The sequence below is a fragment of the Lepisosteus platostomus genome, chromosome 28 (assembly GCF_059453375.1).
Source record: "Lepisosteus platostomus isolate fLepPlt1 chromosome 28, fLepPlt1.hap1, whole genome shotgun sequence".
Classification (NCBI taxonomy): domain Eukaryota; kingdom Metazoa; phylum Chordata; class Actinopteri; order Semionotiformes; family Lepisosteidae; genus Lepisosteus; species Lepisosteus platostomus.
The window spans coordinates 9,881,977-9,906,771 of NC_142638.1; the positions used below are offsets into that span (position 1 = coordinate 9,881,977).

Genomic DNA, 24,795 nt, shown 5'->3' on the forward strand with positions numbered 1-24,795 from the left:
AAACTCTCTGACAGCTGCTAGGGTGCTTTTTATTACAGTGATTTTCAAAGCAGTGTGAGACAGAAGCCACTACAGGTTGAGGCTGTCTGGTCTTGCGCTGAGTAGGTCTGTGTCAGGGATGAGACTGAGGCTACAGGAGCAGCACAGTCAGGGACAGACTGAGGCTACAGCAGCAGCACAGTCAGGGACAGACTGAGGCGACACCAGCAGCACAGTCAGGGACAGACTGAGGCTACACCAGCTTCACAGTCAGGGACAGACTGAGGCTACACCAGCTTCACAGTCAGGGACAGACTGAGGCGACACCTGCAGCACAGTCAGGGACAGACTGAGGCTACACCAGCAGCACAGTCAGGGACAGACTGAGGCTACACCAGCAGCACAGTCAGGGACAGACTGAGGCTACACCAGCAGCACAGTCAGGGACAGACTGAGGTGACACCAGCAGCACAGTCAGGGACAGACTGAGGCGACACCAGCAGCACAGTCAGGGACAGACTGAGGCGACACCAGCAGCACAGTCAGAGACAGACTGAGGTGACACCTGCAGCACAGTCAGAGACAGACTGAGGCTACAGCAGCAGCACAGTCAGAGACAGACTGAGGCGACACCTGCAGCACTGTCAGGGACAGACTGAGGCGACACCTGCAGCACTGTCAGGGACAGACTGAGGCGACACCTGCAGCACTGTCAGGGACAGACTGAGGCGACACCTGCAGCACAGTCAGGGACAGACTGAGGCGACACCTGCAGCACAGTCAGGGACAGACTGAGGCGACACCTGCAGCACAGTCAGGGACAGACTGAGGCGACACCTGCAGCACTGTCAGGGACAGACTGAGGCGACACCTGCAGCACAGTCAGGGACAGACTGAGGCGACACCTGCAGCACAGTCAGGGACAGACTGAGGCGACACCTGCAGCACTGTCAGGGACAGACTGAGGCTACAGCAGCAGCACAGTCAGGGACAGACTGAGGCTACAGCAGCAGCACAGTCAGGGACAGACTGAGGCGACACCTGCAGCACAGTCAGGGACAGACTGAGGCTACAGCAGCAGCACAGTCAGGGACAGACTGAGGCGACACCTGCAGCACAGTCAGAGACAGACTGAGGCTACAGTAGCAGGCTCTGATGGCTGAATGCAAATATCATCTAGCATGAATAAGATCTAAAGTAATGTGAGGGTTGTGAATTTGCATGGGACTGAGGTAACCATTCATTTTTTATTCCCAGTGTGATGTGTAAAATAAACAATCTGTGGCATTGTGATGTCTTATCTTCTGTGCACAGAAAGGAAGACAAAGCTCTGTCTATGCTCGTTATACTTTGGCACATAACTGCATAGATCTGTAGAAGAGTCTTACCAATCACCACTGCACGGGTTTGCATGGATTCACAATCTCTCACCTTTACAAACCTGGTTACTCAAATCAGAAAGCTTTTTGTCCCAAAGGATCCGAAATTGCTTAACACACAGGAGGGGACCCACTTCACCCCAAGACAGAAACCCACTGGTCCCAAAACATCTCTCACAGCAGCGACTTCAGATTACCTTAGAAGTCTCCAATCCAAAGAGAGACCAGGCCCAGCCTTGCTTAGCCTTCTGAGATCTCCAGGTGGGACTCAGCTGACAATGAGGCTGGAGAGTCTCCAGCAGGCTTGTTAGTTGAGTAAACAGAACAGCACCACGGAACAAAGAGCTGCCCTTTCAGCTGGTTTTGCATGGTATGGAAATTCACACAGACAGCTGAAATGCAAGGCGGACCACAGCCCAGTCAGAGTGAAGGACAGGGGGAGTCAGGGAAGAAGAAAGAGAGCAGGAGGGAAATAGGAAGAGAGATATAGCACTGCTAGAGCACCACAACTCAGACCCAACCACTTCACAGCACAGATCAAACAGTAGGCAGTGGGTGGCTCTGTGGCTCAGGATCTGCACCTGTAGCTCGAAGGTTGCTGGTTCGTATCCCGCAGCCGGCAGAGGAATCCTACTCTGTTGGGCCCCTGAGCAAGGCCCTTAACCCCAACTGCTCCAGGGGTGCTGTATAAATGGCTGACCCTGTGCTCTGACCCCCAGCTTCTCTCCCTGTCTGTGTGTCTCATGGAGAGCAAGCTGGGGTCTGCGAAAAGACAAATTCCTAATGCAAGAAATTGTATATGGTCAATAAAGTTATCTTATATCTCACACACTGGGACACAAACACAACACAAACTGGAATTCTACAGAACCCTAAATAGACAATACACACTAGCCAAACATTTAACCAGGATAAATAACAGCAAACAGAAACACACCCTGACGGAGTACAGATTCAGTGACCACAGCCTGGCCATATAAGGACCAGACCTGGCTGCCCAGAGAGGACAGGCTGTGCTCCCACTGCCAGCGGGGAGAAATAGAGACAGAGGTGCACTTCCTACTGCACTGTGACAGATACTCTAGGAGTAGAGAAACATTCTTCCCCAAATTGACACATCTTATCCCAGAATTCCCACACCTCCATTGAACTGGCAGCCCAGTATGTGATCTCCTGTCCCAGCCTGAGGAACAGTGAGCCTGTCTCCCGATAATGCTCCATATGTTTATATGTAAATATCTTATGATTGTGGCTTTATTGTAAATGTCTGTAGGTTTTGGTTTTTGTTAATTTTATTTGTTTTGCTTTGGCAACACTGAGTGTACTCATCAGTCATGCCAATAAAGTACCTTGAATTGAACTGAATTATTGACTGTGTCTGCTGAGGCAACCCTGTAAATTTACCGGTCGTGCCAATAAAGCTGTTTGAATTTGCACGGGGTGGGGCAGGGAAGAAAAGGAAAATGGAAGGAATGAGGGAGGAGAGAGGAACAGGATATGCAGCCGTATCACCCTGCAACTCACAACTGGCAGCCCACTGAAGCTAAGTATGAGCCTGGTCAGTACCTGGATGGGAGACCTGGGAAAAACTAAGGTTGCTGCTGGAAGCGGTGTTAGTGGGGCCAGCAGGGGGCGCTCACCCCGCAGTCTGTGTGGGTCCTAATGCCCCAGAATAGTGACGGGGACTCTATACTGTAAACAGGCACCGTCCTTCGGGTGAGATGTAAAACCGAGGTCCTGACTCTCTGTGGTCATTAAAAATTCCAGGGCGTTTCTTGAAAAGAGTAGGGGTGTAACCCCGGCGTCCTGGCCAAATTTCCCATTGGCCCTTACCAATCATGGCCTCCTAATAATCCCCATCTCTGAACTGGCTTCATCACTCTGCTCTCCTCCCCACTGAGAGCTGGTGTGTGGTGAGCGTTCTGGTGCACTATGGCTGCCGTCGCATCATCCAGGTGGGGCTGCACACTGGTGGTGATGGAGGGGATCCCCATTACCTGTAAAGTGCTTTGAGTGGAGTGTCCAGAAAAGTGCTATATAAGTGTAAGCAGTTATTATTATAACAGGAGGAAGAAGTAAAACAGAGAAGGAGATGCAAGAGGGAGAGAAGGAGACTATGAAGGCGACAGAGTGCGGCACAGAGCCTGACAGTGTCCAGTGGGGGACACTGAGGTGATATAAACCAAAGATCACAACCTCACCTACTGGGAAAAACTGGGCCTCTGCTGGCTTAAAAAATGACAGAACACACTGGCCAAGTGTCTGACCAGTGTCAGAGACAACAAGCAGAAACAGACACTGATGAGTGACCACAGCCCAGACATAGCCTGCCCTGTCTGCCTGTCTCGCTCAGTTCCTGTGCTCCCAGTGCCAGCATGAAGGAACAGCGAGCCAAACACACATTCGGCCGTATTTCAAGATTTCCTCCTGGACTGGAAACACATTATGCTTCAAAACAGCAACTGTACAGAAATGAATGTTATATTTGTAACCATTACATGAATAAAACCAGGATGAAACAAAACCTTCGAGTGACAAAATAATGCAAAATAAAAGAAACCGCTGTCGTTATCGTAAACGCGTGTGTTGTGACCTCACCAACATGGCTGCAGCCCCTCCCCATATGGGCTCGTGTTTTTGCCGTCATCACCGCCCCGCGCAGGCGCTCTCGGCCGCGCCCGGCGTTCGGCGACTCTCGTCAACCTTCGGCTCTCGCCGGGACGGTTCGGTCCCCCCCTCCACCTCCACATATTTATTTGAAATCAGCTCCCTTCCTCCATTTTGTTATGCAGGAGATTCCATTTCCGGGTTTTCCACCGGAGGAGCGACACAGTGTGCGGGAGAGGAGACCGACGGGGCCGCGAAACGCAGGAACGGAGCAGAGGAAGAAAACAGGGCCCGTTGTGAACCGAGCGAGGGGGCAGGGAAACCGGGGACCGACGGCGAGTCACTGAGGCCGCGGCGACCAGCGGCTCCGCAGGCTCAGCTCGGCTCAGCCAGCCCGCGGTCCAGACTCTCAGGCCGAGTGCGGCTCCCCAACCTCACCGGGCCTCCAGCGCGGGGGAGCAGGTGAAATCTTCCCCCCCAGCCCCGGGGCACAATGCCCCTGTGTTAGCCTGCGGGTCTGCGGGCCTCCCGGCGCCCCCCCCTGTCGGTGTGCTTGCGGACAGCGGACGGGAGAGACTCCGCCGCCGAAGCCGCAGGAGAGGTAAGGGAGGCGGGCAGCCGCCGCCGGACTGGGAGGGGGGCAGGCACGGAGGTGCGTGAATCTCCTACCCACGCGTGTGCGAGACACACGGGGGGCGGGTCGCCGTGTCTGTTATACCTGTTCTTGAAGCAGCTCAGGTGGGCAGCTGCGTCAGCATGCGTAGGCTGCAGAGGAGCAAGTCCTAGGTTTATTCCCACCCGAAGAAGGCTCCACGGCCGAAACGTTGTGTTTTCTTTCTTCTTTTATCAGCGTGGAATAAACCTGTTACTTGTTCCTGTACCTGTTTTCTGTTGTTTCCTTGTTCTCTGGGCCACTGCCAGAGCCCAGCCAGCCCCGCTCCCTCTGATGATCAATAAGAGCTGATTGTGAGTAACAGGGTGATCGATACCGGCCACGGCAGGTGTGGCGGCGTGGGTGTTTTTTTTTCCCCCAAAGGAGACGTGAGAAAGCGGGGTCGGTTCGGCCCGGCTCCGGTTCGGCCGGTTCCCCGGGTGTCGGGTCGCTGTTTTTGTGACTACAGCTGCTCGCATTCCTGCTTGTGCAACATCCCGGTGCGTGACTGCAGGCTGAGTCGCGGTAACATATTTCCCTTTTACCTATTTTAATTATCGCTCAGGTGTGAGCAACCAGCCCCCCTTTTCGCTGATCGTGGGTGGTGGGGACCCCCGTGTCACCTCCACTCCGTGTTGGCTTCGCCGTGGGTTTCTGTCCCCGCAGTTATTTCCGTGGTTCAGTAACACGCCAAAGTGCTTTTGCTAAAAAGCTCTCATTTTAATTTGCCTCCGCGGCTATGAACTCCGAGTAGGGGGTTTGGGGGTCCTGCGCTAGAGGAGGAGGGGTGATGGGTAAGTGAACAAGGTGACAGGTTTTGTTACTTCGTGATCGCGGGTGGCCGGGGGCAGTCCGGTTGAGTCACACTCATCAGAGCGCACTGCCCAGCAGGAGGGAGATACTGTCCAAATGAATGTGCCGAGGAGCACAGCGCAGACAGGTGTGTTCGCTGTCATCAGGGTAGGGGACTTGGGGAGAGGCTTGCGTAGGTGGACTGAGGCACACTGAGCACAGATGGCTCCTCGCAGGTGAACAGACAGGGTGACCATATCTCCCCACGACCACTAGGGCACTGAGACGGGATCAGTTTGTTGTTTTTTTTTTACCTGGAAGATTCGATCTGGTTAATAGCCTGTTTGCTGGGGGAGTTTTGGATCTTTCATTGCGGTGTGTGACAAACGGGGAACGCGCTTAATCATGAGGAAGACCTGTGGAAAGGCTGAAAGTCGGAGAGAGGTCATTCTGGACCTCTGAAGTGTTTGGCGGCCTGAAGTTCGTTGAGTCCCAGGGTCTTTTGAGCAACAGCTGGATGAGAACCGGTCCAAGAACAGCTGGGCAGCTTGATCCGCCCCCCCCTGGGTGTACAGTAGAGCCTCCTGTGCTGACTGGAGGATTTCACCCAGCTGTGTCTGGAGAGAAGCCAGTGTATCGGCTTCAACAACACTAACAATCAGCATGTTCCCCGCTCCCACCACCCTCTGCGTAAAGAGCCTCCTGCTCCCTCCCGAGACTGCGGGCTCGTGTTTTGGTGCCGGTGAAGAAGGGCAGAGGGCCGACTTTGGGAGCTTAAGCGCTTTTTCCTGCTGACGATCAGTTTCCCCTGTGACGAGATGCAGAACTGAAACCGCGTTTTAATTCTCGGAAGAAAAATGTTGGTTTCAGCATTCGGGACTGCAGAATGAATCTGTTATCTGTGGTTCCGTGACTGTCACAGTGGCGTCATAGTCTGCTTCTTACCTTCTGGTGGCTGGGGAAATGCGTCACTGGCAGCTTCTCCCCCAGTTGGATGGGATGGAGGGACGAGCTGCCATTCACTGAGAGGCATGCAAAACGCCTTTGTCGCACCACACTGAGGCCTCCAGATTTCGTACAAGTGTGTCACAGTTGAAAGTCTGTCAGTGTGGGGAGCAGGGTGAGGATTGGCGGAGTGTCGTGGTCGCCCTACGCAGAGATGTTCTGTGACGCTCCCAGAATACGTCTCGACTGGTGCCAGGAAAATTGCCCTTCCCTGAGCCACACTGCTGTCCTGCGACGTGCCGGCCTGGTGAGTCTCTAATCTCCTGTGCACCGGTGACGGCCGGCTCTGAGCGAGAACAGATCGAGGCAGCTGTGTTATGTTGTGCCAGGCAGCGGAGAGTGGAATCGTAGATGCCCGATTTTATGTAGGTTTCGGTTATCTCTGCAGGCACAACAAGGCCAAAGGTACCCTCTTCCCCGCAGGGCTCTCTACGGCCATTCCTGCCTTGGTGCTCCCTTTGCTCTCCATTGGGATCAACTGGACTGTCGTTAAAAAAAAGTTTGGCATGATTTGTGTGTACACAATACACAAAAATACACATCCCCTCTGTCCTTGGCGGTTGTGCTTAAAATGTAGTGACTTGACGGTAGGGGTCCTTGCCTCAGGATGCTGAGCGACACTTCGGCCCAGCCTGCGCTGGTTCCGTGGGGCCAGGGTCTATGGAAACGGGATCTGTCTGCGAACACCTGTTTTATGTCTCAAGTGCAACTGCATGCCCTGCGGAAACTGCTGCAGGTCTACTGAAACACCCGCAGTACTATCTGAAAGCACTCCCAAAACAGGCAGCTCCCTTCACAGCTGAGCTCTCTTCCACCCGATAACGAGGAGTGTGACGGACGGTGTCGGGATCGTCCAGGGCTGCTTCCTGCATTAAAATATGGGAACCGATTGCCCTGTTGTATTTCAGTGTCGTGATAGAGCAGCTGGTGTCGTGTGTGGGGCTTTGACTCTCCGGCTGTGCGTGAGTGCTGTTACTGTGGGGAAACAGCAGAGGCTGGAATTTTCCAGGCAGCGTCTTCTCGGAGCGGTCCGGAGACCTCTTGGATGGTATCGGGAGCGCTCGCTGGCACCCTCTTGCTTCTCTCCATCAGCCCTGTTTTCACCCGGGACTTGGTCTCCCTCCCCTCCGGGAGCAGAGAGCAGGGGCCGGCCCACAGGGATGGCGGGGGCTTCGGCAGCCGGCGCCGGTGCTGGAGTTGTCCGCGGGTCGTCGTGCGAGCCCCGCTGCGCCGCCGCGGGACTCTGGGGTCGCTCGCGGGGCGCGGGCAGGGGGCTGAGCTGTAGCTCCTCCGAGGGCCTGGAGAGGGTGGGGCTGCGATCGGGGCCGCGGAGGGGAGACGGGCCCTGTGCCCGCAGGGGGTTCCAGCGCTCCTTGCGCTCCCTGTGGGAAGAGTGGCTCGGATCACAGAATGGGAGAGGCTGGGAGGGAAGGCCTTCTGGAAGAGTATGGGGTTTGGAGGGGGATCTGGCACAGATGACTGGGACTAGTAACTTGGACAGGCATAGTAACTCTCAAGCCCAGGTCCCAGCCCCAGTGCTGCAGGATTTATATCTTACCTCCAAATAATCCATTTCTGGAGGTTTGGAACAATTTAACAGTGATTAATTAAACTGATGGAGTTCTAAGCTTACAGATCATCTGAGACAAAAGAGGATCCTTTCCTGAAGCATTACCCACAGAATCGGTCAGCTGCAGCACCGCAGTGTTGCGCCTCTTTCAATTACAGGTGGTTCAGGGTATCAGGAGAATAACCGGACTGGGATTGGAGACCCCTGCTCGGGGGGGGGGGGGGTCTGCTGAAGAGCGAGGCAGTGGACTCTGTCCCGGGACCCCTGCTCCTGGTCGGCTGCTGTAACTCTTGAGGTGTTATGGGTGGGGTGAAACAGGTGAGAATGGAGGCAGAGTGAGCACACGGGGGGCCTGTCTGTCCAGCCAGGAGCACTGAGCAGAAGTGAAGTGTGTGAGTCTTGGAGAAGACACTGGCAACTCGCAGTGAGCCTTCTGTACAGATTTACTCAAATGTCCAGATGCAGATTACGTCACCTGTGTGTGGATGTTGGTATATTCATTCGTTTATCTGTCAGTATAACACCGATAGGAAAAAATCTCACTCTGGAGGTAATGTGATGCCTTATTTTAAGTTGTGAGAGGCCTGCTGTGGTTTTGTGCTTGTATTGTATTTTTTCTGGGGGTGTTAATCCCTGGACTTTAAGAGTGGACAACTGGAAATCAGAAGTGTGCAGGATGGGGGATGGGGGGGTGTCTGAGTACAGAAGGAGTGATGGAGAGTGACAGGAGAAGAAGCTGTTCTTCCAGTTTCGTTTGTTTGGTTGCAAGGAAGTTAACGAGCTGAAAGGCTACTGTAAACCACCTGTTTGTTGAAACAGCCCCAGAGATCTGCTTCAGCAGCTCGGCTGTGTAGTTTGTCCCAGACTCCCTCAGCTCTGTGGGTTAGCACCTGATATGTTCAGTCCTAAACCCGTGCCCTCGGTTTTTCCCGTGTGCTCCTGGGTCCACATGTCCGTTTTAACTCCGACGTCACCCGCTGCACCTTCTTCGGAAATGTTTCATTATTCGGAGTCTGTGAATAAATCGGTCACTCACTAAGACAAGTCATTTAAAAAAAAATGCAGTTGGAAAGCTTGAGGCTTAGACTTTGTCACTTTGTCATGGCCTGGCAGAGACAGGTGCACTGATGGCCTGAGCCCTGAGACCGACCTGCCAAACTAGTGTATCGGACAGCCTGGGAACAGGCAAGGGAGCAGGACTGCATTCCTAAAATGTGAACCTTACGCGACCTAGCAGAGCAGTGTCCTGGCTAGCTCCCGGATCCTGCCTCTGCCTGAACATGAGAAACATCGCTTGGGGTCCGAGCCTACCGCCTTCTGCGACGAGCGGTCTCTTGGGTGTGCAGAGCCGTCTGGGTTCTGGTCTTGTTGCAGTTGGACCTGGACTGATGGCCAGAGGCAGATGGCCGGCCGGCCGGCGCAGAGGAAGGCTTTTCTATTGTAGCGGAGGGGCTTCCCAAGAGTGTTCTGACTCGCATGGGGGCATAGTGTGCTGAGGTTCTCCTTCCGTTTTCAGTTTTCACAGAGAAATATCACATTGTCGTTGACTCTTTCGAGTGGGGTCGTTTTTTGGGGGATGGTTGTGTTCATGGGGGGGCTTGACACCGGTTCTGCCAGTCTGGAGCCAGCAGAGCAGAGGGCATCTAGACCTCTTCTCTGTGCGCTGGTGCTGTCGCACTGGGCACCCACCCCTGAGGGGAGAGAAGGAAACGTTATTTAACGTGTGAGGGTTTCAATTTCATAAAGGTCAAGAAAATCGCCCCTGGATTTTTGGGGTCCCCCAGTGCCCCTGCAAGCTCTCGGATCGCGTGCAGTGTTTCCAAGACGGCCCCTCAGTTTAACCCCTCTTCTTCTGGAGGTGGCATGGGCCTCTCTGGTGCCCTTTGAACTTGCGACGTGTGTCGCCCGGTCTCGCAGGCTCTCTCTCAGTGGGGGAGCGCTGAGAGGCTCTCGGGTTACACCCTGTAGGGAGAAGCTGGTTCGTATTAAAGTTCTAGGTTTCAGTTTGCGAATGCTCTTTCTTTTCAATCTTTATTATTCCTTTCCCCTGATTCTGATCTCCTGAAGACGAGTATGTCCCGACTGCTCTCTCTCTGGCTGCCTAGCAGGGTGGGTGCTGTCCTGCTGGCTCTCACCTGGGAGTCTCTCTTCCTGGCCACAGCCCTGAGAACTGGGCTCTTGTATCAGCTTGCGTGCAGAGTCCCCAGTCTGACACTGGTCTCCCTTTCACACCAGGAATGAGAGAACCGATTCATTTGCTGATGCTTGCTGTCCTGTTCTGTGGCCAGGAAGAAGAGGGGGGTGGGGGGGAGTGGCGCAGGGGTGTTGGGCTGCTCGCAGTGAGACACTTCATCCTGCATCACGGACCCGAGGGTTCAGCCAGGCTGAGCTCCGGCGCGGGATCTTCGTCTGGGCTGCGAGGGTGACGGACTGCGCTGGGTCCCCACCTCCCCACCTTCTCCAAATGTAGACGGGCGAAAAGACGTTTTCAGTCCCTGCGCTTTCCCAGAAAGAGCCTAGATTCCAGCGTGATCCCAGTTATGTCACCTGCTTTGACGCAGTATTGACATTGCTAGGCACAAACGGAGGATATTCGCTCTATTTTTTGTGCTTGTAGGAACTGGGAGATTTGTGGCATAGCACTGTCTTCTTCTTTAGTTATTTCCTCTTATTCAGTAAGGGCAGTGCCAGTTGTCTTGGATACTAATGAGTAATAAAATGGGCAGAGAGGCCTGCCGCCTGTACTGGGAGAGTACAGCAAGGTGAGCTCAGCTTCGGTTATGTTTCCAGTTTTCACCTGTCTCTGCATGAGAAAATTTAACTTATGACCTTTGGAAGAGTTAGGAACTCTAGTGTACAAGGGCATGGCAGTAAAATTGACGTTTATTGGTGCTGTGTCTTACAACAAAGCCTCTGGAGTCTGTTGACAGCTCAGTAGAAACCTTTCTGTAGCCAGATAGAACAGTTCTTTCTTGTATGTAGAGTGGACATGAGTTTTCATTAAGTTTATGGTGTTTGATAACTTCGCAGTGCTGTGTCAGACATGGTAAAATTCCAGTATAAGTTTCAGTTGTCATTAATCTGCAGGCGTGCTGGGAAGTTGTGGTTACCAGTAGATTATGCTTTTTGCTGTCTCCTGACACGTGAGGATGGAGCCTCTCTCTGCAGGGAGTACCTGTCCAGACTGCAGCAAGCCCACCTTGTACAAGTGTGCTTCTTCCTGCTTACAAACACGCTACAGGCTTTCTCCTTCAGCACACGTAACTTCCTAATTCTCTTGCATGGTCCATGGCAGTAATCAACACAGAACTTTTAAAATGAGTGCCTAAAACAGGTCTGAAGTTCTCTCAACATAACAGTTCAGATTGTGAACAAAAAATACGGCAAGGTGCTGGTACCCACCTGTCAGCGAGCAGACATCTGCGTGGGTGTCACGTGTCAATCAGAACACTGTTACTTTTTAAAGACTAATTGATCCAGAACATGGACCAGTGAATGTGAATCTGATGGTTGTGGGTGCAGGCTTCATTTTAAAACTGCATTCGCCGCAGATGCCAGTGCTGAGGTGTCATTGCAACCACGTCTGCTGGAGGCGCAAGAGCAGATTGAGCTGGCGGGGGGGGGAGGAGGAGCGACCAGATGCAGGGAGGGGGGTGTTCTGCTGCCAGCGGGGTGAATATTTGAGCTAGCCTCTACATGCACACAGCACACCCACTGCTTGAAGAGGAGTAACACATGGCCTGCGTATGGAGTGAATATAGTTAAGCTCGTTGTGGCTATCTGTAAACCCTGTTTTAACCTGACTCTTCCCCTCCTCCAAAAAGTATAACTCACTGCAACAGATGACCAGAGCTCAGTCCCTGCCGTCGGGCCAGGAGGAGCCAGTGTCCCCTGGCTCCCCGCGGCCTGACCTTGACAGGCACACAGGACTTCCCTGTTGGCAGTGTCTTCTGGTTTTCGTTCCAGCGAAGCTCTCAATTTCTTTATTAAACTCATCTCTTAATTGAACTAACAACGCCGCTTTCATTCAGTCAGCCTCAGCCTGCGACAGCTGCGTGTGCCCTGACTGGTAAATGATGGTGCTTGCAGCTCACCTGGCACTGGGACAGAGAGGAAGCGATGGGGAAAGGAGGGAGATTGGAAGAGTGGAAGTGGGCAGGGGTCGAGCAGGAGCGCAGGAGAGGGGCGTGGCCCGTGAGCGCTTGCGTCTCTGGGCTGTGCTACAGGGAAGTGTCGTCTGGTTACTGGCAGCCAGCAAACAAGATCTCCTCAGCTGATTGCGAGAGGTGAGCTGATTCACAGGCGCTTCAGGGTGTGACCGGACAGGAGGGGGTTATTCTGGCAACATCGCAGGTTGCCCCTTGTGGGTGAATCCAGCCCCACAGGTGTGCAGCGTTGGGCAGGTAACAATCTCGGGTCCAATACTGGAGCTCATCTCCCTCACAGAGTTTATTTACGACTTTCTTTTTTTATGTTGTTTGCAGCAGCCTCAGGCTTGGGCCATGGTAGATCTCCAGACAGGTTCTGCTGCGTTTCCACTCTTGTTCTGGACTCGCTGTGCTGCACTCGTCAGTCCGTTCTGCTCTTGTTTTATACTGGCATGATATCGCAGGGGAATAGCGTCACTTAAAGACGTGCAGATCATAACCTTGGCGTTTAAGGCTCCTGATCAGTAAATGAGAGCTTAACTGGGAGGGAGAACTCAGGCACTGAGCTCTTTCTTACTGCGGGGCCGGTATGGAGGGTGTAAGGGGAGAAAGTGTATAATCTGCTGTGTCGGTGAGCATTAGTGCCGATGGTGATGCCCTGTAGGCGGAGAGAGGGAATGGGGCTGTGGAGAGAAGACTCTGCTTCCTCGGGTTACTGTCAATATCCTGTGTGATCTGGGGCTCTGTGGACATGAGCAGCATCAAAGGCCTCGCTCCCCCTCCCTGCTTCCAGCAGAGCCCAGGAGCTGGGGCTGAGTGTTGTAACAGGCAGCGTGCAGGGCAGAGCTGCAGGGATCGGCAGTTCAAGAGCCAGGTTTCTGTTTGCTAGGAGGAGTTTTCAGAGAATTAAGTTGGGAGTTACGCGTTAATAATAATTGCTTACACTTATATAGTGCTTTTTCTGGACACACCACTCAAAGCGCTTTACAGGTAATGGGGATCCCCTCCACCCCCACCAGTGTGCAGCCCCACCTGGATGATGCGCCGGCAGCCATAGTGCGCCAGAACGCTCCCCACACACCAGCTATTAGTGGGGAGGAGAGCAGAGTGATGGAGCCAGTTCAGAGATGGGGGGTTATTAGGAGGCCATGATGGGTAAGGGCCAATGGGAAATTTGGCCAGGATGCTGGGGTGATATTTGGCAGGACGAGTTGATATTCCTTTGTGTATATTGAGGAATATGGACGCATCTGGTAGTGGTCATTGTGGGGTCCTCATCCCTGTTATTTCTTTCACAAGTTTCTTGAACATTGATAATCTAGTTCTTAAGATGAGTGCACTCTCAAAATAGGCCTTAAATGAGTAATTTTTTTCCAAAGGTTTTGCCTGAAGGTCTCCGTCAGATCAATTGGCTCAGATCCATCATGGTTCAAGTTAATCGGTTGTAGCTGATATACAGACCAGTGCATGGGAAAAATGAGCAGTTTCAGGGCTATTTTGCAGGTGCAGTTTTCCTTGCAGTTGGTCTGTTTATGAAGTTTGTTTGCGATTAATCTCCCTGTTTCCTCACTCTTTCTGTGACTGGGGCACCTCCGCCAACGAGCAGCCTACGTGCTGAAGCGTCAGGAGACGCTCTGAGATCTGTCCCCGGTGGCCTGAACATTTTGCGTTTGACTTGGCGTTCTTGCCTGCTTACATTCCGCTCAGTTTTGGAAGCCTTTTGAAGAGGAGACGGGTCCTGTGAGTGCTGGGGGCAGGAGAAGCGAGCCCTGCTGCAGGCCCACCTCTGTCAGTCTGGAGCTCGGCTGTGCCCTGGGGTAGCAGCACTAACAGGCTGATCACGCCCAGCCACCCCTGGGGCTGTCGGTCAGCGATCAGTAGGGTTTTACTCATTGCCTCTTATTTATTTCGTATCGCCTTTCAGCAGGCAGATAACCTTAGTAGGAAGGGATGGGTGGTAGCTGGGAATTTCTTGTTTCTCTGTGGTGAATCTTTATTTGAAAAAAAGGAGCGCACTTTGTATTAATTTCTGAGCCGCGGGGGCTGTGTGAGCAGGGCTGCGAGTCTCCTGTGCCGATCGCTGTCTCTTCACTGAGCCGGGGGAGTGGCTGGGTGCTGGGCTGGGGAGGGGGGGGGCAGAGGTCAGCTGCCAGGACGTGGCCCATGCTGACGGGCCGCCTTTCTCCCTCTCGTGCCGTTTCGCAGGTGCCCGAGGGCGCAGGAGTGTGCGGGCTGCGCACGGGGACGCTGAGAAGGACTGCGCTCGGAGAGGGCCAGGATGCCGATTCCCCCCCCTCCACCCCCGCCCCCCGCGGGACCCCCGCCGCCCCCGACCTTCAGCCAGGTGAGCGGGACCCGCTGGGGACCATGGCAACGCCCCGCCCCTTGCCACGTCACTTCCTGCAGCCAGGAGCCGTGTCACTTCCTCTTTGTCAAGGAGGAGAAGAGCCATGCTCTTCTGTTTCTGCCAGTAGGAGGGAGAGGAATTCAGAGAGAGCTGGAAACTCTTTACTCCCCACACTTGCCGCAGGTCTGTCCAGCAGCAGACATGCTTTGATCCCCTGTGCCTTGAATGTCTAAATGCGTGTGCAACTGGGTGAATGTGAATAAAGGTAAAAGCTACGTATGGTAAAGAAAACAGTGGGAATTAGTGAACCAGAGGAGCTCATCCACAGCTATGACAGTCCATGATGAAAAGAGAGGAAAAGAAACACAACGTTTCAACTGTGGAGCCTTCTTCAGGTGACTTCACACCCGTAGAAGGCTACGAAGCCAAAACATTGTTTCCTTTCCTCTCTTGTCAGCAGGAGTAAAGCTTTTCTTGTCCCTTTGCAACCTGCGCATGCTGACGCAGCTGCCTACCCGAATCGCTGTTAATTGACATTTTTTACCGCCTGGCCAGGCCAACGCCACCCCGCCCAAGCTGAAGCGCGACGAGCAGAAGGGGAGGGGGGCGCTGCTGTCTGACATCTGCAGGGGGGCGCGGCTGAAGAAGGTGGCCGTGGTGAACGACAGGAGCGCGCCCGTCATAGAGAGTAAGGCCACCGCGAGCTCGGCGCCCCGATACAGGGCCCCCCCCACACTCCCCACCACGCTCCCACACTCCACGCTCTCCCCTGAGGGGGTCCCAGCGTCCCGCTGCAGGGTTGACAGGGGGCGCCGGCGTCTTTTCTTGTGTCTTCTGGCTCGGGACTTGCACACCCTGAGGAGCCCAGAGCGTTATTATAATAATAATAATTGCTTACACTTATATAGCGCTTTTCTGGACACTCCACTCAAAGCACTTTACAGGTAATGGGGATCCCCTCCACCACCACCAGTGTGCAGCCCCACCTGGATGATGTGACAGCAGCCATAGTGCGCCAGAACGCTCACCACACATCAGCTCTCAGTAGGGAGGAGAGCAGAGTGATGAAGCCAATTCATAGATGGGGATTATTAGGAGGCCATGATTGGTAAGGGCCAATGGGAAATTTGGCCAGGACACCAGGGTTATACCCCTACTCTTTTCGAGAAACGCCCTGGGATTTTTAATGACAACAGAGAGTCAGGACCTCGGTTTTACGTCTCATCCAGAGGACGGCGCCTGTTTACAGTCTAATGTCCCCGTCACTATACTGGGGCATCAGGACCCACATGGACCTCAGGGTGAGCGCCCCCTGCTGGCTCCACTAACACCTTACCAGTAGCAACCTTAGTTTTTCCCAGGAGTCTCCCATCCAGGTACTGACCAGGCTCAGTGGGCTGCCAGCTGGGAGCTGCAGGCTGACATGGCTGCTGGCTGACCCTGTTCTCTCTCACTCCGGGGTCCCAGTAGCCATGACGACGGGCATCTTTCGTTCTGCCCAGGTCTCTGATTTAGCTCGTTAACGTGTAGCTTGTCAACGTGATGCTGAACTCAAATGGATCTCGCAAGCATCATCTAACAGGAGCTGCATGATCTGAGCCCTGTGTGTGTTGTCCTTTTCCCATTAGGGATGAGGTGAGCTGTCTGAGCCTGTGTCTCGGTGCTGAGGAATCGTGGGAGTGGCTGTGAGGTTGTGTGTTCTGTGTCCTTCTACTCAGAGCCCAAAGGAGGAGGAGGGGGAGGAGGAGGAGGCGGAGGTGGGTTTGGAGGCGGATCAGGGGCTCTCCAGCCGATGGGAGGACTGTTCCAGGGGGGTGTGCCCAAACTCAGGCCAGTCGGAGGTAAGGGCAGCGCGTGTGTGCGGTTGCCGTGGTGTCCCCCCGCCGCAGGACTCGCTGTCCAGCTCGGTTAACAACGAGTCTCCGGTTAATCCTGACGGAGCCGCTCCGGCCTTGTTTTGCAGACGGATCTGTGGGCCGGTCAGCGCTGAACCCTCCCGGCTCCCGGCCCGCCGCTCCCCGGCCCCCCGTGACCCTGGGCCCCGGCCGCAGCGAGGTGGACGCGGCCAGCCAGCGCGCGTCTCCCCCCGAGCCGCCGCGCGCCCACCGGCCCTCCCTCCCGGACCTGTCGCGCCCCAGCACGGCCGGCGGCGGCACCGGGGGCATGAAGCACAGCTCCTCGGCCCCCCCGCCGCCGCCGCCCCTCTCCCGGCACGGCAGCAACGCGCCCCCCACCCCGCAGCAGAAGGGGGGCCACTCCTACAACCGGGAGAAACCCCTGCCGCCCACGCCTGGCCAGAGGGGCTCCCACGGTGCCTCCCGGGATGCAGCCCCACCACCTCCGGTGAAGCCACCCCCTTCCCCGCTCAACACGCCCCGACCGGGCCCGGGGGGGGGCGGCCACAGCGGCTCCTCGCTGGCCCCCCCTCCCCCGCCATACCGCCAGCCGCCGGGGGTCCCCAACGGCCCCTCCAGCCCGGTGAACGAGGCGGCCCCCGAGCTCCCCCAGAGGCACAACTCCCTGCACAAGAAGGTCCCCACCCCCGGTGCGCCCCCTCCCACCCGGGGCCACGCGCCGCCCCCTCCCCCCTCCCTCTCCCCGTCCCCCTCCCCCTCCCCACAGGGCAGCCGACCCCCGCCGCCGGCGCGGAACCCCCCCAGCCGGGGGCCAGGTGAGAGCCCGCGCGCCGCTCGCGTCTGTGCTCGCTCGCTCGCGGGCGCCGCGCCCACCCCGCGCGGGGCAGAACAGAGAGGCGTCTGTTGCAGGGCCGGTGTCGTAACAGGCTTATCCGGGCTCCCTGCCAGGGGCCTTCCGGCTTTTCAGCATTCCTGCAGAGCTGCTCTCTGCTCGGTGACCTGACTGACCAGCTCGGCGCCCTGCTCTCTCCGGGGGCGCCTGCCCCGTGGGGCTCTTCTCGTTTGTACACGGGCGTCATCGGCTCGCTCTGGCCCTTTAAATTCAAAGGGCTGTTTGATTTACATAATCTCCCGCGGTTCGCTATACAAACATTGCAGTGATGTGGACACAGGCCCAGCGCTGAGAAAACGGAGACAGGTCTTTTTCTGGGCATTCTCGGCGACGGAGGGAAATGCCAGTGGTGTTTACCAGGGAGCCAGTCCCTGGCTCATCCCCTCTGTGTAACAGGCAGGTGAGGATGGGCTCCAGGCCTGTGAGACAGGGGCTCCGGCACACACAGGGTGTCACTTTCAGGGGAGGCAGAGTTCAGAGTGCAGCAGGCAGGACCCCTCTACCCCTGGGGTTCTCCTGGCTTTCATACGGAGGCGCAGAAACTAGCCTAACCGAGACAATGGAGGCCAAGGGTACGAACGAGATGAGCCATTCGGCCCGTCCAGCCCATCGGGAAGTTAGAAGCTTCTCGATGAGGATCTCATCCTGCTGTTATGCAGGAAATCAGGTTATTGGCTCCAACAGCATGGCTGGGCAGCTTGTTCCATAACAGGCATCCGTTGTTCCAGTTATCAGAGCGCCTCTCTGTAGATTCCACTTGTCTTCTGGTTCATGTTCATTTTGCAGAGCCGGTCTTGCCAGATTTTGAAGGCTTTTAGCAGATCCCCTCACAAACAGAGGAGACCTGGGCTGTGAAGGTCCTGTCAGTGTGGAACATGCCTGTAAACCTCAGGATCTGCTCTTCCTAGGACAAGGGTTGCCTGATTTTAACATGTACCAAATGTAGAATTTAAATTCTTGTCTTTTAACTCTGTTTACTCTACTCCAGCTCTATGTGTGTCTCTGCTGACCCCCTGTGTGTGTGTGTGTCTCTCCAGCGCCGCCCGTGCCGCCTCCGATGCGCAATGGGGGCCGCGACGCCCCGCCGCCCCCTCCGCCGTACCGGGTGCACAGCAGCTTGTCGCACGCGCCCCCGGAGCACGCCAGCCGGGGCAAGCCCCCGCCGCCCCCCCCCTCCCGGACGCCCGTGGCGCCCCCGCCCCCCCCGCCGCCCATCCGCAACGGACACACCGCGCTCTCCAAGCCCTTCATAGGTGAGTGGGCCTCGGCCCTCCCCGCCGCTGTCCCCTGGCCTGACAGCGGTGAGCTCCCTGGCCGCCTCTGTCCACACCTGTTCCGAATTCGGGGGCCCTTCTCAGTTAAATGGGCTCCATTTCCCCAAGGGGGGTGGCTGTTCAGGAATAGAGCTGACCTGTTCCTGCTCTTTCCTTTTAATGGCAAGAAAGTGAATCGGTTGATGTTTTTCTAAATTGGAAGTCTGGGGTACAGTTTTTTTTTCTCATTGCCACCGTGTTTCTAAAATGGGGTGTCTGTTCTTGGGGAGGGAGAAAATGGAGTTGCTGCCCTGGTGGTCTTTTCTAGGAGGGGGTTCTCCTCTCTCGGGTGTTTGGGGGGTTGTTCAGTGTTTTATATACGTGATTACTGAGAGCCTGTTAAAGAGCCGTGGACCCCAGCACGAGTGTTCAGTATAGCTCTCACCTGGAGATTGTGCATCAGATTGCTGACTTGAGCGTGTGGGATCCCCCACGAGTCTTAGCTCAGTTCTCCGTGGTGTCACCGTGGAGCTGCTGGAAGCTGACTGGGTTACATTCCTCAGCTGTGAGGGACTTCTGTGGAATGAGCAGGCGCTTTAAAAAACCTGCCAGTCGCTCTGGGCCCATGGCTGTGGTGTTGATCTTCAGATGTCCGTCTCCCTCTCTCCGCAGAAGACTTTGAGTCCAAGTACTCCTTCCACCCCATAGAGGACTTCCCACCCCCCGAGGAGTACAGGAATTTCACCAAGATCTACCCCAGCAAAACCAACAGAAGTAAGAGCCCTGCGACTGAAACTGGCGTGTTTGCGGTTGATATACCCATCTCTCCTGCTGGCCACAAAGTGTTCTGGGTTCTCCTCTCGTCAGGATACTTCAGATCTTGTTTGGCTTCTATCAGATCCCGTAAAAATGTGCTGCTGTTTGTTCTTAATATTGTCAAAGCCGGCAGCCTGGCTTCTCTCCGGAGGATAGGACCCTGGGATCCTGTAGCTGCCAGCAGCCGAACGAGCAGGAGAGAATGGCCTATACTTGTGTGGATGTTAACTGCAGGTTGTGTTTTAACTAATTCAGGTTTACAAAAGATGAAGACCCCCCCCGCTGGTTAAATTAGAAACCCGGTTTGTTCATTTGCTTTTCAGACCAGGAACCATTATTCACGACAGTGGATAATATTACTAGAGCTCCTTGCTGAACCAGAGGAGAAGTGGTGAAAGAGTTCTCAGCTACGGTGTATTCAGGATAAAATATTGCAGCAGCTGCATCATTCCAGCTTGAATTTTTACAGATTCTGCAGAACATCCAGAGTGCATAAGTTATAGGGAACAAGACATTAATATCATCCATAGTAGAGAATGTTGAACACTAGGACACTTGTGTGAGGACTCGCTGAGGCCCCCTGGTGGTGCCATTCACAATCTGAGGATGGTGATTTTGACCAGCAGTCTTCTAATTGGGCTGATCCTGAAACAACACTGGCTTTTTTTTTTATTGGTCCCAGTGACTTGACACACAGTATGCACCACTCTTTGCAAAAGAACAGTTGCTTTTTCCAACTTATTTTTACATAGACACTATTTTCACTATTTACATTAATATAATTATATAATTGTAAGGATTAGAGATAAAACAGGATTTCAAGACTAATAAATCAATTAGGTAAGCAGTGTTTATTGTGAGACAAAGACCAGAAGACTCTCTAGGGTTGTCGGGAACCAAGTCTGACACATCCGAATAAATATAATACATCTTACCTAAAAAGTGTAATTGATTGTGAAAATGAGCACTTTTCTTCAGTCTTGAAATCCTGTTTTATCTCAAATGAGCCTTGAATCACATTTATGTGAATTTTCTGCTTAGAGTGTGAAAAATATTGAATAAGCCCAGCAGAGCCAGTGCTTATATCTGTTACATTAGTTATGAGACCAGCTAGAATCCAGACTGGGAGACCTCAGGTTCGTCTTCCTTTGTCAAGGGTGTTTAGGGGCAAAACGCAGTCAAAGACTACAGTATCCCCTGAGCGTAGGGGAGGGTGTTGTGATCATAGCTAGAACATGCGTCGGCTCATGAATGTGCAGTCTGTGATGATCACTAGTCTGAAGTCTAACGGTTGTTTTTCCTTCTTCCAGTGGTAAGAGGGGCACCCCCACTCCCGCCTGTCAGCAGGTGAACACTGTGAGCCAGCCGGTCCTCGCTGGGCAGAAGACGGGGGTCACACACACACACACACACACACACACACACACACACACACACTCTCAGACACACACATGCAGACATGGACCAGCCCGGACAGCAGCACCAACCCGATGGCATTCTTCTCCTCCCCCCGAGCCCAGCACGACAGAACCGAGCCCGTTCTGGACCAGAGCTGTACCCCTGGGCCAGTCCCTCCCCCAGGCGCGGAGGGGTTTGCTGCTGGGGCAGGGGGGGCAGCAGCGAACGAGAACAATGAGAAAGAAACACTATGCATTCTACCGCCTAGTTTGACTTGACAACTAAAGAGTTGGGGAAAAAACCTGCTAAAACTTAGAGAACACTAACAACGGAAACACAGAGGAAGGCCAAGGGATTTTATTTTGCCACATTGTCATGCTAGAAGCCAAGGTCTGCACTTTTAGCCCAGTTGTGCTGCAGCACTTGGAAGCTCCTGCAAAGGGCGCCGTGGAGCCCGCCAGAAGCCCTCAGTGCTTGCAGGGTACGAGGGTGGGGGCACGTGACCTTCCTTCTTCCGTCGATCTCTCGACCTCTGGACACTTAAAAAATAGCCAGCTGTAGTAACTTTACTTGAGGTGTTGGGTTTCATTTTTTATTTTATTTTTTTATATCTATGGCCACTGTCTTTGCACACCCCTCCTCGCCACAGGCCATGATCGCCAGTGGGATCCCGACTGGTTTTTGACCCTGTTCTGTTGAGACCAACAGGCATCACCTGCCAGACTGGCAGGACTCTGCAAGGAACACTCTCGCTGCTGGAGATGTTATTTCACGACAGCAGGATCCGCGATCCTTGAGCTGGGAGCGTCTCGTGGTTCTTCAGCGTCCTGCGGACGGAAGGAGAGGTCCCCCTGGAGCTCCTCCAGAGAGCAGGGGGGCCTGTGGGCCGTGTGCGGTGCTGTGCTGGACCTGACCCGACTGGACCAGTCCCAGCTGGACCCTGCTGCGCCCCTGAGCTTCCACAGCCCGGCCGCACTCAGGAAGGGCGGAGAGACTCCTGCCCCACCCAGTGCCAACGCGCGCTCAGTGCTTCTGCATCCTGCGCCCAGATCTGCGCTGCTGCTTGGCGAACGGCCAGCCAGGTGGCATGTCTGCTTTCCAGTCTTATTCTGAAAGGCTCCCCGTGCAGAAACCTGACCCATCGGCCACTCTCTCTCTGTCTCCCCCCCCTGCTGAGGCAGTGAGAGAGCCCAGCTGGACTGAACAGAACACTCCGGGCCAACCCCGCAGTCTGCTCCGTTTTTCCTTCCCTTCTCCCAGAAGCGCCGGACACAGTTCGCCTAAGGGATGGATCGGCCTCGGTGGAGAGTGTGGAAGATTGGACTCTTTTCATGATGGGCGGCTGTGTGAATCAGTAGCGGTGTTGGATGAGACAAGCTTCAGGAAAAGTGCTTTTGCCTTTGTCAAGCTTGGCCACTTCTGCGTTTCGCTTGGCGGGGGGTGCGGGGCCAGGGCGGAGCTGGGGGTCCGGCTCTGCAGGCTGCCTGCGGAGGCGAGGGGTGGCTCTGGTGTGTCGGGGGGTTGGAAGGGCAGAGGCAGGTACTGGGGGTCTGGGGTACTGCCCGCTGCTTGGTGTGGTTTGACCTCTGTCAGAGTTCAGGCATATGCATTCATTCCGAGATGTTTTTGAAACGGTTTACCGCTCAGGTCTAAAGGTAAATTGTGAAGCTCTCCTTGATATCTAAGGACATCACTAATGGACTAAATTCTCTTAACAGTTTGCAGATTGAGGCTGGTTCTGCAGTCGGTCACTCCTGGGAGTTGTGCAGGCACCAGCCTTCAGCAGAAGTCATAGACCTTAAGGCTGGTCTTGCAGCAAGTGCATCATTACTGAATCATTATTGCAGTGTTAGTGTACCTTATAGGTGACTGTAGCCTTTCAAAAGGGTTGGTTTATCAGCTTCCCTGTGTCCGGACTGTCAGCATGCCAGTGTTCATCATACATCATACAGTAGGCCATTCTGTGCTGTAGGTTCTTGCTCCTGTCAGTGTCCTATAGCTGTGCAGACATGGTAGGGTGGATGTTTGCACAGCCACCTTTAATGTGCAGCCTCTCAGTTGCACAGATCAGTGCTGATTTGTTTAGGTACTTTAGTTGCAAAGGAGACACAAGTTGTCCATCCTGAGAGGGCACTGGAGCAGGTGAATGCATGTACTCTGGGACAGCTGGAGCGTAATGCATGGAAATGGGGTGTGCTTGAGGTACCCCAACTCGCCTCACCTCTGCAGGGTTGTGTGTGTTGGGGGTGGGGGGTCACTCATTCCTGGCTGTTGGCTGCTAGTTCTGCTTCCACGCCTGCTGCCCCAGGTAAACTGGTCATCTTCTCAAGAAACCCGCCGATCGCCCTCCCACGTGACCTGAACTCTCCAAGCTCGCGGCGCCCAGGGGCGGCGATGCGTCTTCCCGGACTGGATGCTATGCAATGGGGTGGGGGGGGGGGAATTGGGGTGGCTGGTGTCAGTGGGGTCTTGTTTCGGACACTAACCTGATGCATTGGAAGACTGTGCCAGTGATCCTGCTCTGCTCATGTTAACAGTGTTTTTCCATTCTCTTTTCCCTTGGTGTGGGGACTGGGAGTGTCCCTTTCCCTCTGCTGGCCTCCCCCTCTCTCTGCACACAGAGGACGCCTAGACTTCTCTCCTGCTCTTATTTTTAAAAGATTAATCTTAGTTGGTGTCTTGCCTTATACACTACTATTGTTTGTTGGTACAAGATTTATCAAAAATAAATGACGATAATAATGTATATTTACACTACGACTATGGGGAAATATGGTAATCATAGCTATTGATCTATTTTTTATGTTGTAAAAAGCTTGTAATATAGGAATAAAAAGGTGGGCTTGTACAAAGCCAGGGACCGATTATTAGCCAGTGTCTGTATCCGTTTCTGTCTATCGCTGTCCGCCTCACTCACACCGCAGCTGTTACTGGGGCTGCTTCGCTCGCAGTGAGGGGGGCTCCTGCCCGTGTTCAAACGAGCTTCTGTGTCTGTCCTTTCTTTCAGGGCCATTTCATTGTACCTGTCTTGTCAGCCACGTTGTACCAGTTCAAATAAAATGAAGATAAAAACGAGTGTGTGGGTCACGCGTTCGTGTCCGCGTTGGCAGGGTCCGGCTGCAGGAGTCCAGCTGGGGTGTGCAAGCCCTTCACTCGAGGTTTCTGCAGCTCTGACCTGAGCTGGGTCTTACTATTGGAAACGGAAGAGCATAGAGTGATATCGGATTTTCGTTTCTTTTTCTTTAAGCTTCACCATGTTATGCTCGGAGTTAATGGGATGATATTTTGTGAAAGCAGTGTTTCCAGCTCCTTGCAGGACAAGTCTAGAAGTGGATTGGGAGAGTTGTGCGAGATGAAACGCTGCCGAACGACAAAAAAAATACTGCAGGAGTATCGGACAGTGTCTGTCTTGTATCTGATCATCGCTTCAGAGACGGGGAGAGCCACATGCTTCATCTAAATTGCAATATTCGTTTTGCTACACGTTGTGAATAAGTAGCGATTATTGCTGAAGGTAAGAAACGAGTGCGTGACAGTTAATATCACGCACCTAGGTTAAAGGTTAGGTTGTTTTAAGGGCTCATTGAAGCAAATTTCGGGAGACGGGTTTGTTGAGAGCCTTTTAAACGCAGCCGGCGTGCACCGCAGGATTGTAATCATGCGTCAGCATGCGTAGGCTGCCAAGGAAGAAGTAACAGGTTTATTCCAGGCTGAAAAGAGAAGAGAGAAAACACGTTTCGGCCGTAGAGCCTTCTTCAGCTGTGAGGCTGAGCCTCAGGTGTCAGGCTCACACCTGAAGAAGGCTCCACGGCTGAAACGTTGTTTTCTTTCTCTTTTCAGTATGGAATAAACCTGTTACTTGTTCCTTTGCATCCCTTCATTAATGCGACTTCCTTCATTGCCCAGTCAAAATGAAGTTTATGTTGCAGATACTGTATTTAAAAATATAACTGACAGTAATAAACATGCAGACCGGCAAACGCGCCTATCCTCTTATTTTTAACTTATTTTAAGTCATGCCGCGAAAATGACCCCTTTGACAAATCTCCCGCCACTGCCTGTACATCCAACAGCGCATCATAACAAGCGGTAGCCAATGGC

The 24,795-nt window shown here is 54.0% G+C and overlaps 1 protein-coding gene across 7 annotated transcripts; it reads left to right on the plus strand.

Annotated features, from left to right (window-relative positions):
* Nucleotides 1-4,047: 4,047 nt before the first annotated feature.
* Nucleotides 4,048-23,769, plus strand: wipf2b (WAS/WASL interacting protein family, member 2b). 7 transcript variants are annotated; one of them, XM_088623162.1, is made up of 8 exons: nt 4,048-4,566; nt 14,338-14,476; nt 15,035-15,167; nt 16,198-16,320; nt 16,443-17,150; nt 18,265-18,480; nt 19,153-19,254; nt 20,607-23,769. In XM_088623162.1, exons 2-8 carry the CDS (start codon nt 14,411-14,413, stop codon nt 20,645-20,647), a joined length of 1,389 nt encoding a protein of 462 aa, XP_088479288.1. In that variant the 5' UTR covers nt 4,048-4,566; nt 14,338-14,410; the 3' UTR covers nt 20,648-23,769. The 7 variants fall into 7 exon arrangements, with proteins under 7 accessions (XP_088479288.1, XP_088479293.1, XP_088479294.1 ...); XM_088623167.1 differs by having other exon boundaries at nt 16,207-16,320; XM_088623168.1 differs by having other exon boundaries at nt 16,210-16,320.
* Nucleotides 23,770-24,795: the final 1,026 nt, after the last annotated feature.

Bases quoted from the DNA above. Each gene is read 5' to 3' on its own strand.
- wipf2b (XM_088623162.1), top strand. From the start codon at position 14,411: ATGCCGATTCCCCCCCCTCCACCCCCGCCCCCCGCGGGACCCCCGCCG. The intron at 18,481-19,152 runs GTGAGTGGGCCT...CTCTCTCCGCAG, and splicing joins GCTCTCCAAGCCCTTCATAG to AAGACTTTGAGTCCAAGTAC. The intron at 19,255-20,606 runs GTAAGAGCCCTG...TCCTTCTTCCAG, and splicing joins CCCCAGCAAAACCAACAGAA to TGGTAAGAGGGGCACCCCCA.